The sequence below is a fragment of the Macrobrachium nipponense genome, chromosome 44, assembly GCF_015104395.2.
Source record: "Macrobrachium nipponense isolate FS-2020 chromosome 44, ASM1510439v2, whole genome shotgun sequence".
In the NCBI taxonomy this organism is placed as follows: Eukaryota; Metazoa; Arthropoda; class Malacostraca; order Decapoda; family Palaemonidae; genus Macrobrachium; species Macrobrachium nipponense.
The window spans coordinates 47,767,755-47,785,906 of record NC_087221.1 but is presented as its reverse complement, the minus strand read 5'-3'; the positions used below and the strand labels follow the sequence as shown (position 1 = coordinate 47,785,906).

The 18,152-nt window shown below is 37.6% G+C and overlaps 1 protein-coding gene across 3 annotated transcripts in view; it reads right to left on the bottom strand.

Moving 5' to 3' along the window:
• Window positions 1-18,152, bottom strand: part of LOC135204310 (uncharacterized) — an 83,817-nt gene that overhangs the window by 25,054 nt on the left and 40,611 nt on the right. For all 3 annotated transcript variants that reach the window (XR_010312169.1, XM_064234476.1, XM_064234475.1), the window contains exon 5: window positions 4,143-16,223. Coding sequence is in view for 2 of the 3 variants with exons in the window: in XM_064234476.1 (XP_064090546.1) it covers window positions 4,143-16,223 (12,081 nt within the window). In the remaining variant the exon portion in view is untranslated. The remainder of the gene's footprint in view (window positions 1-4,142; window positions 16,224-18,152) is intronic.

Here is an 18,152-nt window from a genome sequence, read left to right as displayed (position 1 = left end):
GGAAATTTCATGCCCACGTGATGGCAGCCACAAATCAGCTCCTTCCCCCTCCGGTCACTTAACTTGATACGTATATCTGAGTTTTAGTACCTTGAGTTAGAGAAAGAATCTGACTTGGATTTCCTTCGTTCTTCCATAACTTTTTAAATTTATAAGCTAAAATCTTACTATTTCACTATGGTATTTTCTTTAATGAATTGATATTATTGCTGTATAAATTAATATTAATATTTGAAAATAATAAATCATTTATTTATCATACAAAAAAACATACATCTTTGTAGTAGAGAGAGAGAGAGAGAGAGAATTATTTTTTTTATTATGTGATATCATTTAAAATTATTAAACTTACTAATACAGTATTAATCAAAATTAATATTTGAAAATTAGTAAATCATTTTTGTATCATAAAAATGTATTTAGTCATGAAAATAAACATCAAAATACACTAATTAGTGATTATTTTTGTCGGAAAATTCCGCGAATGGGCGAGTCCGTCCGCAAATAATTTCTAGATAATTCCAAAGAAAAATTAGCGAATGTGTGAGTCCGCGAATCCGGAGAACGCGAATACGGGGGGAACACTGTATATCCCAATATTTATATATGACAATGATATTTTTTCATTTCTGATGGTTGCATACTAAACTTCAGGCAGTGACAAAAAAAAAAGGAGCCCAAAATGAACTCTTAATCTTGAAAACTAAGCGTGCTGTGATTTTCGAAAAAAAACTTTTTTCGCTTCGGCGCTCACTCGTGAACGCCGCCGGCATACGGGAGACGATTTTTAAAATACCGCTTCAGCGTTTAAGGGTTAAGGGGCAATAATTTCTTGGTAGTGTATTTTATAATCAAATTACGTAAAGGGTTTTGAGCTATCAATAGCTCCCAGCTATCCTTAATACGTATCGGGATTGTTTCCAATTTTAAAGGAGTACAATTATGAGGATCTACTACCAATTGGTACCATTCCACTGATAATGATGATGTCAAACTATAAAGCACAAAGTGCCTATGAAAAGTGCCCCTATTTTACAATGATACTTTAAAATAAAAAATCTAATAGCATAACACAAACTGAAAGATATTTTAAAGTTATTTTGTATACAGTATCCCAGTAGACTCTGTATGATGGTTTGTTTACGTCTGTTTACGGCTGGTTATGGCCACTAGCTAGCGATTAACTTCAGGAATTTTTCTGAAGTTTACGATAACAGACATAATTTGGCTTATTTTTAATATTTTATTAATTTCCTGTAAGAATTAGACTTGATTTTCAATGTTTTATTATTAACAACAATAATTATGCCTACCCCTTACAGTACATACTACTTAGCCTAGCCTATGGCGCTCGGTCAACCATTGTATTAAGGCCGAATTGAACGTACATAGGGCAGTTATTTCACTACCATATATATTCAAAAATTAAAAAAAGTGTGCTGATGTTATTTAATACTGAACTAATTTAACTGTTATTTATTTGTATTTATGGGTAATGTTTTGTATAAAAAGGGAAGGTTAGGGTAATAACTGGTGGTCAAGAACGGATTAATCCATTTTGGAAAAAATCCATTTAGATCTTGACAAAATCGCATTTCATTGCTTCTCCAGGAACGAATTAGCATCAAAGTCCGGGGCTCTACTGTGCGTACTCTTTCAGATGGGTAAAATTGATAACATTCGTGTCTCAATAATACTCTCAGTATAGGCCCAAGAGGAAGACCTAGACAAAAATATATGAATGGATTGGTGAGAACGACTGGAGGAAGAATGTCTGCAGCTCATTTGCTGCAGAGAGCCAGAAACAGAGAAGCATGGCGAGCCATAATTGCCACGTCCTTGGGGATATGGCACCTGGATGATGATAGGCCCTCCCCAGTTATCGGCACCAGTTTTAGGGGGATGGTCTAGAGAAAACAGTAACTGGATTTTTGGCACCAATAACAACCCCCCCCGGGAACCCCCACCCATAACTAGGGATTGCTTATAATACAGGCAGTCCCCAGGTTACGACGGGTTTGGCTTACGACATTCCGAGGTTAAGGCGCTTTTCAATTATATTCATCAGAAATTATTTCCAGGGTTACGACGCCTACAACACTGATCTGGCAGATGAAATGACACCAAAAATGCAAAATAATCAATATTTGAAGGTTATTGGGATGAAAAATGCAAAAAGAAAGCAGTTTACATAGTTTTCAATGCACCCAAAGCATTAAAAGTAAGATTTTCTTAGGATATTTGTTGATGTTCCGACTTATGACAATTTTCGGCTTATAACGCATCATGCCTTCAGGATACCATAATAATCAGGCAGCACACCCTCTGTCCAATTTGTTTAACCATAGTTAAATTAAATGTGGAAACAAAAGCACTGACAATTGTCTGTAACTGGTCTGATTCACTTCACCTAAAGTCTGCTACAATCCTGCCAACAAGATAAGACAAACATTATGTCTTTAGAGATGATGACTACCAAGTCATTCACTTGTGGCCTTATCTGATGGCATTTATAGCTGGAGCATTACAGTAATCAAAATTGTAAAACTTCTTGCTCAAGCAGAAGTGTTCAAATTTGGCCCCTTTTCCTAAAAAGTTGTGTTGTACCTCTGTGCTCTGGTGAGATGATGAATTACCTCGTCCTCTTGATAGTGCTTTACAAACACACAGATGTACATACATACATAAAACACACTAATGTAACTTTGTCCACCTTGTACCTTATCAACTCCCTACATCTGTGCACATTAACGAACAAATTTCCTTTCAGTCAACAGTCACCATTTACAGACTCATTTAGAAAATTCTTTGGCATGTGGTCACACTAATACTCCTACAACATAAATATAACATTAACCAAAGCATAAGATAACAGATTGCTTACACAAAATTAAATTTAAAAGTCAACATAAATGTGTTAAACAAAAATCCAAACATTTCCAAAAGTTTATAATCTAAAAATATTGCATTTTGGCTTTACAGCAAACAAAATGCGAAAAGATGGTATGCTGCAGCCACCAATGACTACAGACATTCCGAGGTTAAGGCGCTTTTCAATTATATTCATCAGAAATTATTTCCAGGGTTACGACGCCTACAACACTGATCTGGCAGATGAAATGACACCAAAAATGCAAAATAATCAATATTTGAAGGTTCTTGGGATGAAAAATGCAAAAAGAAAGCAGTTTACATAGTTTTCAATGCACCCAAAGCATTAAAAGTAAGATTTTCTTAGGATATTTGTTGATGTTCCGACTTATGACAATTTTCGGCTTATAACGCATCATGCCTTCAGGATACCATAATAATCAGGCAGCACACCCTCTGTCCAATTTGTTTAACCATAGTTAAATTAAATGTGGAAACAAAAGCACTGACAATTGTCTGTAACTGGTCTGATTCACTTCACCTAAAGTCTGCTTCAATCCTGCCAACAAGATAAGACAAACATTATGTCTTTAGAGATGATGACTACCAAGTCATTCACTTGTGGCCTTATCTGATGGCATTTATAGCTGGAGCATTACAGTAATCAAAATTGTAAAACTTCTTGCTCAAGCAGAAGTGTTCAAATTTGGCCCCTTTTCCTAAAAAGTTGTGTTGTACCTCTGTGCTCTGGTGAGATGATGAATTACCTCGTCCTCTTGATAGTGCTTTACAAACACACAGATGTACATACATACATAAAACACACTAATGTAACTTTGTCCACCTTGTACCTTATCAACTCCCTACATCTGTGCACATTAACGAACAAATTTCCTTTCAGTCAACAGTCACCATTTACAGACTCATTTAGAAAATTCTTTGGCATGTGGTCACACTAATACTCCTACAACATAAATATAACATTAACCAAAGCATAAGATAACAGATTGCTTACACAAAATTAAATTTAAAAGTCAACATAAATGTGTTAAAAAACAAAAAATCCAAACATTTCCAAAAGTTTATAATCTAAAATATTGTCTCAAATATTTTGGCTTTACAGCAAACAAAATGCGAAAAGATGGTATGCTGCAGCCACCAATGACTACAGATACAAAAATATGAATGTTAAAAATATTTACTCTGTTCACTACATCAAAGTAAACCAAAACCTTCCCTATTCAAAATGGTTTCACACAACCGCAACTTACCTCCAATTGTGGTAGAGTATCTACGTTTTGATGATCGATGGAAGGTCGTGAGGATTCAAAGAACGGGAAAGATTTCTGTTCAGAATTCGAACTGCAACTTTCCACAAACATATGCTCTTGCGAATGCTGCGAGTCCTTCTGCTCAAGTCTGTCACTTTCAGATTTGGTTAAGTTTCCACCTTTTATCAAACTTGTTCTTCCTAATCTTAAAGGTTCTCTCTCTTTTTTATCTAGATGGACTTGAGAAGTCTCAACATCACTTCTCCGATAATCACCTAACGACATCATTTTGGGAGTTTTCTGTTGAACTAACTTTGACGAGTTTCCTAGAGATTTGCAGCCTGAGAGTATTGAGCTCTGTTGTCCGGAAACACTGGCATAGCCAGGATATTCACTTTTCTCAAAATTCACAGTACTGTCTTGCATATAATCTCTATAGCCTACTCTCTCCTCATTTTGTACAAAGTTACCTTTATGCCGTGCACCAAAACAACTACCGTAGAACCCACCCTCTTTCCTGAAGCCTTCACTCCTACCCAGAGGGCGTAGATCCGTTGTTTCACAAACACCCGTTGCACTCTTGTGAGTTACAGTATTAAGAATATCACTTCTAGATTCCCTTACAGATTTACCTTTAAAGCCAACTAAATCCTTGCATACTTCTTTTTCTGCAGTCAATAAACGTTTACTATCCATTTCCCTCTTTTGCTCAGACTGTGACCTAGCTTTTTTATTTATCATGTCACCATCAGCACTCATTAATTCAATATTTTCCCTCATTACTATGTTAGTTTTCAAGTTACCTAGTCTGAAGACTGGGACACCTGAACGAAGCTTATCTTTCCCTGTATCTTCTGAGGTAAGAGACAAACCACCACTTATTTCTTGAACAATTGGTTGGTCTAACTTTTCAGTGGAAGGAGACAGTTCACCCTTTTCTTTTGAGACTGCACAGACATTACTGTCTTTCCTAGTGTCATGACCACTAATAGACAAATTACTACTTCCAGCTGTTTTATCAAGATATTCATTACTTGAAGCTTTCACTGTGTCACATGGTAATTCTTCTGAAGACTTACGACCCAAATTGGATTCTATTTTCAAAACTGGGGGGAGGGGTATATCCAATTCTACTCCAGATGACTTGAACTTTCTTGAAGCAACACTGAAAGATGGGTCTGCTTTTATAGTAGTAGTATTTATGCTCTTTGGAAGCGGAATTAGATGTAGTCTGGTTTTTGTAATCGTACAGCCCTCCTCCTTTGGTGGGTTTTTCACCAAAAAGTTATTTGCTTTACTTTTTTCTTTCAAAGCAAGAGGTTTTGATGATGATATTAAAGATTTCTTATCTTCAACATCACTCAGCTTTGCCACGGAAGGGATTTCGGTAGTCTGTTTTGAAGATTCATCAGATGGTTTCCAGGCTAAACTTTCCTTCTGAAGAGAATCATCAAGCCTTTTACTACCTACACACTTTGCTTCTTTATCCATATGCACATTCTCTGCACTTTCAATCACAGATGGTGTACTCGAGATTTTACTTTGATGAAAATCGTTAGCTTTGTCAGAGATTTTACTTTTAACACCTGCAACATTACTGAAAAACTTGTCTGTCTTGCTCTTATCATCTAAGTTACCAGTGTTTTCACTTACTGAATGCACACCACTTTGGACACTGCTCTCACTTTTGAAGATGAAGCTCTTCTCTGGCCCATCAGATACATTTTCCTTTTTTGTATGTAGTCCAGCAATATCTTCAATACTACTAAAATCTGTTTTAGTTCTGGGTTTCCTAGGTGTAGCATCTCTGTGTGTTAAAGATGTTTCTGTCAAACTAACAGATGAAGTGATGATACTAGGTACCGATCTGTGAACATGACCAGTCTCAATCAACGATGAATTGCAGTTAACCTGGTCAGGTGAATTTTCTTTACTTACACTGAAAATATTTAATCCTCCCTCTATTGTTAAATCCTGTGTCACAATTTTCTGGTCTGGCTTGTCTACCTTTTTGACAACAGGTTTTTCATTACCTGCAACATCATGAATATTAAATTGGCCCTCATTACCTTGAATGACTGATGCACTGGCCCCTTTCTTCATAGAATCCTTGTTGTCAGTACTTTTAACTTCTGTTTCAACTATGTGGTCTTTTCTTTCCTCATTTGTCTTTCTTCCAAAATCTACTTTTTGCTCATTAAGTTTTTCTACTCCTTTTGAATACAGTAACTTCACTGGATTAGCTTTTATACAAGGTGGTTCTATTACAGCTAGTCTGCTCGAGTCTGACGTTTCAAACTTATCTACAGGCATTGTCATTTCTTTGCTACTATGACATACACTGGAATTAGTGTGAGAATCTAGTTTGCTTTTAGTAGGAACGACTACACCGACACCTGTGAAGTCGTAAATTCTTTTAAATGTCGACCCTGATAATTCTTTTGAACTTTGAGTCTCAGGCATAGAGGTCCCCAAATGATGTGAAATGTTTGATTGTGATTCTTTCCTGTCATCCAAACAGTCCTTTGATTCTAGTTGAGTGTCTATCACAGATTTTTCAACAGAAATATTAGGCATACAGATATTTTCCACAGAACCTGAATCATAGGAAACTGCAACATTACTTGATAAAGAACGTTTAGGCACTTTTACATCTTTAGTCTTTTCTAAAGATGAGCTACTACTTGCAGATATGTCAACCTTATCTGAACTCAGCTTAGCATTTGATTCTCTAGATGCAGGTGGCGTAAAAGAATCGGCTTGCAAGAGCTCCTTCCTCATATCACCAGGGTTTAACAAATTTGCGACTCTGGAATCTTTGTGCACATTTGTTTTATTCAAATGTGGGCTGGAGGAAGCTGAAACCTGATGTGTTAATTCTGAACGTAGTTCATCAAGTTTGGTTTTGTCTTCTGTCATAGAAAACTTTGAAACAAAACTTCTCCTGAATTCTGAACCGACATCTGCCGTCTCTACACTCTGCTGTGGTGCACATTTAACCTCAGTTTCAATATCAGATGATGATACAGCCTTCAACACATTGGTTTGCACTACATCCAGCCGTTTTTCTTCACTTTCCAACCGAGGTTTTAAAGCTGCTGAATGGTCATATTTACATGAAACTGCACTGTCTTCTGCAGAGGATTCAGGTGGCTGGTGGGAACTTATCTTCGAATGTAAAAGCAACATTAGCTCTTCAGTTAAATCCTTACGTACTAAGGAAGACTTGGTATCGGCCTTGGCTCTTTCTGTAGCTCCTAATTTTATATCTACTGCAGTGGGAATATTTATTTTTTCTGGACTCGACTCCTTCGGAATTTTGATGTGATCCAAGTTTTGTCCAAAAACATGGCAAGCAGCTGGCACAGATGATGTGGTCATTTTGGTTTCTTCATCAGTAGAACCCTTATTAAGACCTACCTTTAACTCCTTGCCCCCTAAAGTAGTGCATACATCCCCACCTACTACAGGATTTTGCTTATTTTTGACAATGCTTCCTGTTCTCAGTCCTGATTCAATATCTAAACTCTCAAGAATTTTATCTCCTAATGATTTTGGACTGATGGCTGAAGTGAGTGATTCACCTTCATCCACTCTTTTACTAGAACCTGGAATCTCAGATTTTATATTCAAAGAGAGCGCATCAGTCTTTGAACTACCAAGCTGCTTGGAACACCCACTCTCTCCTGCTCCAGCTAACATATCTTGCACTTTTTCCTTTGATTTTTGTGACCCAGGTTTCACTTCAGCTGATCCAACAAACTCTATAGACTTCGGTGCTTCTAAAGTTTTACCTTCCTCCAGGAGTTTTTTCGTAACATTTAGCTGACATACAGTTGTACTCGGTTCCACTGGAGAATCTAATTTCTTTATATTCTTCTCATTACATAAATCAATACTTCCTTCTTTCCTCTTTACTGGTACTAATGGCAACTTGGTTGTTATTTTCTCTTCCATTGTACTCTCCAGCTCCACTTTAGGTATTCCAATGCTAGCTGATGCAGTATTTTGGGTAATTTCTTGAATCTTTACACTTCCTTTTTCTAAAAAGATTTTTGACGTATCTGGAGACTTCTCAGGTTGCTTCTCTGTTACATTGTCCCCTTTAGTACCCGAGTTTCCAAGTTTTGACTCTAATTTGTTTTTGCTGTGTAATTTCAATGAAAAATCTGATTTAGGCAAGTTCAATTCAGACAACTTTTCATCAGCAGGTTTTGCTTTTGTTACTATTCTAGGTACTTTCTCAGAATTATCACTAGCACCAGGCCTTTGTAAAATGGCGGCAGAACCTGTATGAATCTCAGATAATTTGGCCTCCTTTGATCTGGATCTAAATGTTAAAGGCAGTACAGCTGCATTTCCTTCATGATTTTTGACACTTGGAACCAAGCCTTCTGAGCTTGAATCAGGAACAACTTCGGTCTTTGTGTCATTTATATTACTGTCTACTAGTACTGCATCATTTTCTGTAGATTTCTTGAATGTAGAGGAGGAAACCACTACACTTCCACTTGTATTTTCTTCAGATGTTGTTCCTATTGGCAAAACTGATTCTATTTTACTAATGTCTGCACTTGAGCTATCCAACAGCTTCCTTCCACCTTCCTCAGATTGGTTTACATCAGAACTTATTTGCAAATGTTCCCTCAACTCTGATGTTGTGCTGATCTCACTACTTGAACCCTTTACTTCAAGCTCAGGTTTTTCTACACTGCTGTTCCTCCTACAAGACTGAAGAACCTTAGATGGAGTTGCAGATGTTACATTACTATTATTACTAGACTCATCTGATGTATCTTTCTTTGTTTTGGTTGTTTTATGACTAGAATCTGTTAACTTGGGTTGAATTATTTCCGTTACCTTGCTTTTGAGATCTGAAGCCTTATCAGAAATATTTTCCTTAGAAAATATGGCTTCTTTTGTTGAACTAATCTCATGATTTGAACTTGATGCAGGTAGGGTTTTGCTTTGAGCGCTGTCTTCAATACTAGAACTTGATTCAACTACAGCTACTTTACTCTTCTCTGAATCACACAGTTGTAAAGTGGATGGAAGTGGCTTAAAGGTGGTCTTGCCAGACTGTACTTCACCTTCAGAGATCCTGCAGTCAAAATCACTTGGACCTGGTGATGCTGATTTGGATGAGGGTGGATCTTCGACATTCTTTTCAACGGAAATATTTGAAATTGGTGAACGTGAAAAATTTGCGCTAACAGGGTCATTACTCTTCATTATAATAACTCCTTCCTTACCAGAATTGACATCCTTTGGAGATTTTCCACAATCAGTATCTTTATGGTCTCCCCTTGAGGAGGGAGCACTACCATCTACAGAACTGACATTGATTTCAGAATCACTCAATTTGGTAGATTTTACATCTGAGAAAGTACAAATACTTGCATTATTATTGTTGATGTTTTGTGGTTCATTAATTTTGGATTTGTCACCATCTTCAGTAGAGCTCTTGATACCAGAATCCTTTACTCTTTCATTAGAGGTACCTTTGTCTCCTATGCTAACCAAGTTAGTAGCACTTGTACTTGGTCCTGCTGTTTCTCCTTTATTGCCTTGTGATGCAGTTTCTCCACTCACAGATACTGCAGTAGATACGGGGCTTTCAATGCTAACATCACTTGATTTTGATACCGATGTGTCGCTTACTTTGAAGTCAGCGAGAGCTACATCACCCTGATTAGCAGAACCACTCTGAATAGGCTTCATTACCCTGGTCAGACCATCACCGTTAGGGTCAGGTAACTTAGATGTCCCTTCCTCTATTCCTTTGTTCTTGCTATCTCTGTCAATGACCACAGGTGTGGGCTTACTTGCTAAATGTTCACTTGACTTTAAGATGACTGCATCAGTTACTTCACTTCCCTTACTATTAGAATCAGCAAATGCACGTACCATTTCAGGCAAAGACAATTCTGCTGTTTTACTTTCATCAGGATTAGTCTTTTCTTTTTCAAGTGCTTTTGTATCAATTTGGATTTTCTCAGGAGCAGTTGTATCTGTTGAAGTGTTTTCACTTGCAGTTTTACTTGGTTGATCTTTCTCCAGTGTTTTTGCTTGGATTTCCTTATGAGAACATGCTTTTGGTTGGGCTGATTCAAGAGTAGCTACATCTGACTGTACCTTATCCTTGGAAGCTGGAATCTGTTGGACTATCTCCCGGGCCGATGTTTTTGTCTGCACCTCTTCAACCATAGCTGATTGAACTTCCTGGCCAGTTGTATTTGTTCCAGATTTCTCAAGATCAGCTATTTCTAATTGAATTTTCTGCAGAGCAGCAGTTTTTATCTGAACTTTCTCCAGGGTAGATGCAATTGTTGGACCTTTCTCTGTAGTATCCGTAATAGTCAGACCTTTTTCATGTTTTCCTGAAAATTCTTTCACTTCCTCCTCTGAAGATTTATTTGTCTGTTCTTTCTTGTGTGCTTCTGCAGTAGATTGGACTGTCTTATCAATATCTCTCTTTGTTTTTAGCTTCACTTCAGAAGTTGTCTTCACCTGGTGTTCATCCTGACTACACGATTTTCTCTCAATCACTTTTTCAGCTTTGGCAGTTTCATTATTTGTGTCCGATACTTTGCACGGTGCTACAACTTTTAGTTCCTTCTCAAAACCTGCAGAGACAGGCAATGTTGCATCTGGCTTGTTATGACCAACTTCAAGAGTACTGGAATTATTAGGAGAGGTGGTATCCTTTCCCAAAGCAACATCTTTGCCTTGAGAACTCTCCAGTACATGGGAGTCCGAAACAATTCTTACATCACAACTATCAGACTTCAACGCACCTATAAGCAACTGGGGAACTGATATACTAGATTTACTTTCCTTTGAACCAATACTGCTAAGTTCATCAACTCCACTGGTTCCAGGAATTACATCAGACTCAGCCACATTGGTTTGATCTTCAACTTCACAAGTTTTAGTGCTTGTGTTGGAGGATTTCCTTGAAGTAGTGGTAACTTCACCTTTAGCAGGCAAAGCTGGCATAGATGTATCAGCCTCAACACTTTTTGTGCCTTCATCACAGATTTTGTTGCTTACGGGTACCTTACTATCATTATTCGAGGAGGTGGAATCTGATATGATTGGTTTACTGATCCTACTGTTCGGATCAGACTCAAATAGTGATGCTGGAATTTTCTCACTATTTTCACTACAGATACCTTCCTGAAGTGCAGGTGAATCCTTGCCCTTATTCTCAATATGCAACAGTAATTGTAAAGGTTTTAAAAATGTAGACACTGCATTGTTGCAACTATCATTACTTGAACCTGGAATAGTACTGGTAGTGTCACCCTTCCTTACTTCTGTTTCTCTATCATCTGGTTTAACTAAATTTTCACCGGTTCTTTCTGAAAGGGATTTGCTACTCGAAATAGGAATATCTGAACCAGCTGAAGACTTCAATGATGAAAGGATTGCTACACTGTTTGTGCTTTCTTTACCTCCTTGATCTAAATTTTTGCTTGAAACTAAATCAGTTACTGCTGCACTGCATGATGATAATTTTGCTTCCGTGGGAGGGGCTGCTTCTATCGTGCTTGCACTTGGGGTTTTTCTATTTTCAACAACTTTAGGGATACCATAATTTGAACCATCAGTACTGCATGTTGCATCAGATTCTGTTTGGGATTGTGTTACTTTTTCTGAGGACTCTTCTTTACCAGGAAAAGTCTTGTCTTCTGCAACATTCTTGTGTGTTTCAGAACTGCTATCTTTTCCTATTAGGTGTGGAACCTCAACCTTTTTTCCTATATCTTCAGATGCACATACATTTTCATCATCATTCATCTCTCTCCTGAAAACAGTTGTTCTACTTAACCGGGGTTTTTTATTCGGTGATGTTGTATCTTCTTTTGAGCCAGAGATGATATCATTAGTACTTGCCTTTTCTTTTTCTAAAATATCAGTTTCTGTCTTAATTTTATCATTGGTAGCTTTTTCCCTCTCCACATTGTCATCCTCATTCTGATCCTTATTAATGGTGGTTTTTTCATTCTCTAGTTTATCAACCTCTTTCTTGAGCTTACCAAGGACAACTGCCACTTCCGATCCAGCCTCTGCTTTTGCTGTAACAATGCTCTCTCCTTTTGTAGCAGTGGCTAAATTGCAGACCGGTTTTACTTCCCAAGTCATGGATTCCTTACTAATTTCAGATTTATTATAGAATTCTTTCAGAGACCCTGTGTTTATGGTAGTTGAAATTTCTTGGTCTACTTCACCAGTGACAACAGATGTTATTGTACCTACTTTTGTGACAGGTGAATCAGAGGGACCTGTGGGTATTTTCTTTTCATTTACAGAACTTGAAACCACGCTGGTATCTTCTTCACCTTTCCTATCATCATCTTTGGCTGACGGTTCCACTACCTTTGAACCTATCTGAGAATCTAATACATCCTTGGTAGGATTAACACACACAATTCCTTCAGGAACTGAGAGTGGTGTCTTTTCTTTTGAAATATCTTCTTCTACCAAAATTTCAGAAACACAGGGAGTTTTATCATCCCTTTCTACAGATGGCAATTCTTCTTTTTTTGGAATTTTGCCAAAGGACTTGACTTCTGAAGCACATACATCATGCAATTTTGTTGGAAGTGTCTGTAGCGATGAACTATCTACTGAGGACTTTACTTGTGTGACTTCTGAAGCACAGATATCATGTACTTTTGTTGAAGGCGTCTGTAAAGATGAACTATCCACTGAGGACTTCACTGGTGTAACTTCTGTAGCATATACATCATGCAATTTTGTTGGAAGTGTTGGTAGAGATGAACTATCCACCAAGGACTTCACTTGTGTGACTTCTGAAGCACATACATCATTCAACTTCGTTGAAGGTGTCTGTAGAGATGAAGTATCCACCGAGGACTTCCCTGGTGTGACTTCTAAAGCACATACATCATTCAACTTTGTTGAAGGTGTCAGTGAAGATGAACTGTCCAATGAGGACTTCACTGGTGTGACTTCTGAAACACATACATCATGCACTTTAGTTGGTGCGTGCAGACATGAGGTATCAACCGAAGACTTCGTTGGTGTGACTTCTGAAGCACTTACATCATGCAATTTTGTTGAATGTGTCTGTAGAGATGAACTATCCAAAGAAACCTGTTTTAACTGTCCTACAGGAGTAAGCTGTGACTCATAATTTATGTACTTTTCAAGTTTTACCTTTGCATAGATGCTTGGAATACCAGTTGCTGTTTCTTCTTTGCATGAAACCACATCTGTAGAAGCTTCCTTTTGTGATGACTGGAACGGTTTGGCAGTAACAGAATTACTTGTCTCACTTTCCTGTTGGACACTTGTACCTTCATCTGCCTTCTGTATAGTGTCAACATCGCTGACAAGATTAGTAGATGCTTCTGGGACACTTTTGTTTGAATCTTGCCTATCAACTGTACTATCACTCTTAAGAATTCCTGCAGATTCTTCATAGTCAGAGGCTGTCTGGGGATCAACTGGAGTTACGGTCACATATCCAATAAGCTGACGATTCACCCTCTCCTCCTCATTCTCATCATTACTTAAAGTATCAGTAAGCAGAAAAGGAGTTGGGTTAATAAGAGAGCTGGTTGGTAGAACCTCCGTTTCTTGGACTACCTTTGAGTTAAAACTAGCAACATTCCCCACTACCTCAGAAGGACCAACATTTCCAAACTGCTCTTTGTCAAATTTTAAAAACTGCTCTAGTTCAAATTTTTCTTCATCGGTTACCTTTGACAAAGTTTCAGAAATATCTTTATGATCGTCATCTTTCATAAGTAGCTCCGATTTTACATCTGACTTATTCCCTCCTTTATCTTGATCTTCCAGTGACAGAATTAGTGTGTTTACCAACTTTGCGTGGTCACTACCATCCTCCTCAACAACTGGTGAACTTTTGGACGAGTCAAGTTCTGTTGAGCTTTTCTTCTCTACAGACGACTCCTCCTCCTCCTCCTCCTTTGGGATGTTAGTGTCCAATTTTAAGTTCTCCAATATTTCACCTGATATTTTTTCATGAAATTCCTCTGATTTTACTACAAAATCTTTGTTAACTTCCTTGTCATTTCCAGTGTCTGGCACACTGCTTTTCTGACCTGCAGGTACAATTTCTACAGAAGGAATAACTTTTCTTTTGGCTGTATCTAACAATTTTTCCCAGAGTTTTGTTTTAACTGATGCATTGGACACATTCGCAGCAGTTTTACCTGACGGGGTCTGCGATAAATGTCCTCCAACTTCTATACCTTTCCAGCTCTCTTTCTGTACATCTTTAGTTTCAATACTTTTCTCTTTCAAGCTTTCTTTATGTACATCTTTAGTTTCAATACTTTTCTCTTCGACTGACGGAGTTAAATCTTTAGTTTCCACATCAGCCTTCTTACACACCAAATTTGTACTACTACCAATTAGCTTTTTCGCTTCACTGGGACTACTTATCACAGTTTTGTCTTCATGAACTATATCATGACTTGGATGAGTACTTGCCGAATGACTTTCACTGCCGGTGCTTTTAAGAGGCTGCAAGGGATTACTAATGGCAACTATTTCTGGAATTTTACTTTTAACTTTGCTTTGTGTAGCTGTACAATCACTTGAAGTGTTATCTAACAAACTAAGAGATTTTAAGGATGACTTTGTCTCTGAGGTTATAATTTTACTATCCAATTCTTGAACTTCAGATAGACTCTGTAAAACAGGTTGATCCTTTGTATTCGGTAATATTACATCTGGTTTTGCTGGTTCTTCCCCTACCTTAAATAACAAAGTATCCTTACTACCAAGGGGATCATCTGTCTTAGATTTTTTTACATCAGTGCATCTATTTGGTATGTCTTCAGGTAGAATTTCTACCCCAGGTGATGTTTCTGGTTTCTTTGGCAAGGCAACTACTGTTACTGATGGCTGGACTTTAGTTAATTCTTTATGAAGAATGGTAGGAAACTTCTCATGCTGGTGTGTTTGTTTAGCTGTAGCGTTTGTTTGCTTTTCATCCAATTCATTACATTTAGTGGGAATCTGAATCTGCTTTTCTGGCACAGGTAACCCTGATTCCAAAATGGGCTTGACTTGTTTAGGAGTCTTTTCCACTAAAGAAGACTTCCCTGCAGAAGTCTTTGACAATGTAATTGGATGGATAACCGTCTCTGAATCACTGACGTTGATTTTTTCTATACAGTCGGGGATGTTTACACCAAACGGATGTTTTGAAACAACTTCACTGCGTTCAGGCTTGCGAGCCCCACCGGATTTTTCTTTGGTAACAACATCACACAATGGATAATTTCCCAATCTTTTCAAGGATACAGTTGGCTGGAAATTTGCATAGTCTGGTCCCTGTGTTGAGCTATCACTATCATGATCGGAGTCTGAACTAGCTTTCGCACAAGGTTGTGCCACGTCGGGTAAGATAGGTGGAATGCGGTATTCTCCCTCTTTCGTACCGAGATCATCATTATTTTTACACCTACTCTTTGCAGACTCTCTAGATACAACTCTATCATCTGAACACTCACTGGTAGTTCTAAATTCACTTCCCGAAATTTTACCTTCCTTATAACCACTTGGCCGTTTGTCTACGGTGCGTTTATTCTTAACATGTCTTCTGTAACTCACTTCGGATACACTGTTTGCGTTTACCTTAACATTAGTCACACTTTCAATACTCTTTGGTTTTTCACTACTTAAACTTGCACTTATACTTGTGTTAGGCACAGATTCAGGTAACTTAATTTTAAGAGACGGCACTCTGTCTTTGAGATCGCTGCTGGAGCAACTCCCAACAATGTTAACAGTCCCACTTGCATGGTAATCAGGGTCTTCCAAGGCCTGCAAAGACCTAGAAGAGCGCTTGCGTGAGCGTCTCTGAGGTGGAGATTTTTCTCGAGGCCCTTCGGAGTCTTCATCTTCATCGGAGTCCTCTAAAGATACTCTGCTGAGGGCTCGAGAAGCACGGGCAGAGCTTCTACTAGGTCTACTAGATATAAGAGATGAAGACAATGATGATGATGGTGAAGATGAAGATGATGGGAGTTCTGACGAAGTTAGAGCAGAGGTAACTTGGTATGTAGACTTTTTGACCTGCAAAAATTCCTTTGTTAAAGTTTCCCATACGGGAGAGATGTTCTACAAACTGACTGCCTCAGATGTGCAAGGCATGTGGAAAACTTCCTTGCATTTTCTCAGGCAATCAAATGCCAAGTGGTTGTGGTAACAGAATATACTTGGTACAGTACACAAGACTGGTGTCAACCTTTTTCCATCAAACCTATTCTTAACATTTACACACCTCACACTGACATATCTTCATACCTTATCAATTAAAAAATTGACAATTTCATTGTACCTGATAAAAAATCATAACAAATATGGCTAGAAACTAGAACGCTAAACACGAAAACTGAATCATGACAAAAACCTATCACCACATGATGACATTAAGACTCCGATCTAAGCCTTTCAAACAAGGAATCGCAGAGAAGATATATGGTAACAATCAATATCTTGCTAGATACAAATAATTATTTGTTCATAAAAACCTCAAAACACTGTATGGCTGTCAGTGGTAGAAAATGCATCACACATTACAGCTAAATGTACATTATATGCATCAGCGAAATGTATACACATGTGGATAAAGAATACCATGGACTTTAAATAAACGCAACCTCATTTTAGGTGCAAGGGCTTATTAGCAGACTTTCAATAATCGTGGATATTTTTTAATGAATCTTCTGTGAAGTTTCTGCAATGAAACCAGGCAAAATGTGATACCGCTGCACTTAAAGAGCTAATTAATAAAAGAAAATGTAAGTAGTAGGTTTCTGAGAAGAAATGCATTTTCAGGTTGAGAAAACTCTCATGCAGCCCAAATGACTAATATATGATGGGGCAAACCTGGAAACATATGCCAATGTGATTACTGTTTTGTTACAAAGGCAATGATCTGATAAGAATATGAAACCAACCTGAAAAGGTACACCGACATTTATACCAATGAAATTTTTTACACTAAATACCATCTTACTAGTTACATGAATAAATTGAATGGACCATCTTCCAGCCCATTCTACTGTCCATATAAGAAAGGCAGTACAGGTCCCAACATAGAAACTGGCATTCAACCTCATACTGACCACTACATGCAATAAAACTATTTGAATAACTTTATTTCCTACAATCCACATCTCTTATGTAACATGTGAAATTTTAGCTGTTCAATAACTGTTACCTTTTTATTTCTTTATCTATGATACCAAGCTCTGAATCCAGTTATTACAAAATGCAACAAGGCAATTAAGAATCCTCACATAGTTAGTCATTTTATGATATGTGCAGCACTTACAAGATTAAAGAGGACCCTTAAAAGATTACAAAATAACATGATACAGGAGGGGCAATCATATCTGAGGGGTCTTAACCACCATTTAACAAACAATTTTGTTTCTAACAGAGCTTTTGAGCTTGGTCTCTCATCCTACAACAATAACCGAGATTTGGGCTTTTATGTTTTAGAAATGGAAAACAAGGTTGAACCAATTTTGTATAATGAAGTCTTAACACTGAGGTGTAACATGCGAGCTGTACCACAACCACCAGCAACTTACAATACTCTCTTCTCAAATACAACATAGCATTAATAACAGGGAAATGTCACATTATTAAGTTTGATATATCGGTTTTACAAAGAGCAACAAAACCTGGCTCCACAATATCTTTGAAGCATAGTGTAACCTAACATTGCAGCTTAACTTTGAGCGGTTCTTAAAATATAAATTCATGTGGTTATTGCTGCAAGACTAAAATGAAGTTTTTTGAAAAAGTATTTCCAACCAACGCACAGCAATGAACCCAATCTTTTACTTTTAATTGTGTACTTGATTAGAACTCGTCACTAACACTGCTCAAATTAATGGTACATGACCCAAGATACAAATTACAATTACTTAAAGAAATGTTTGATATCTTCATAATAATTGCCAAGTCATTACAACACACTCATTTAGTGTG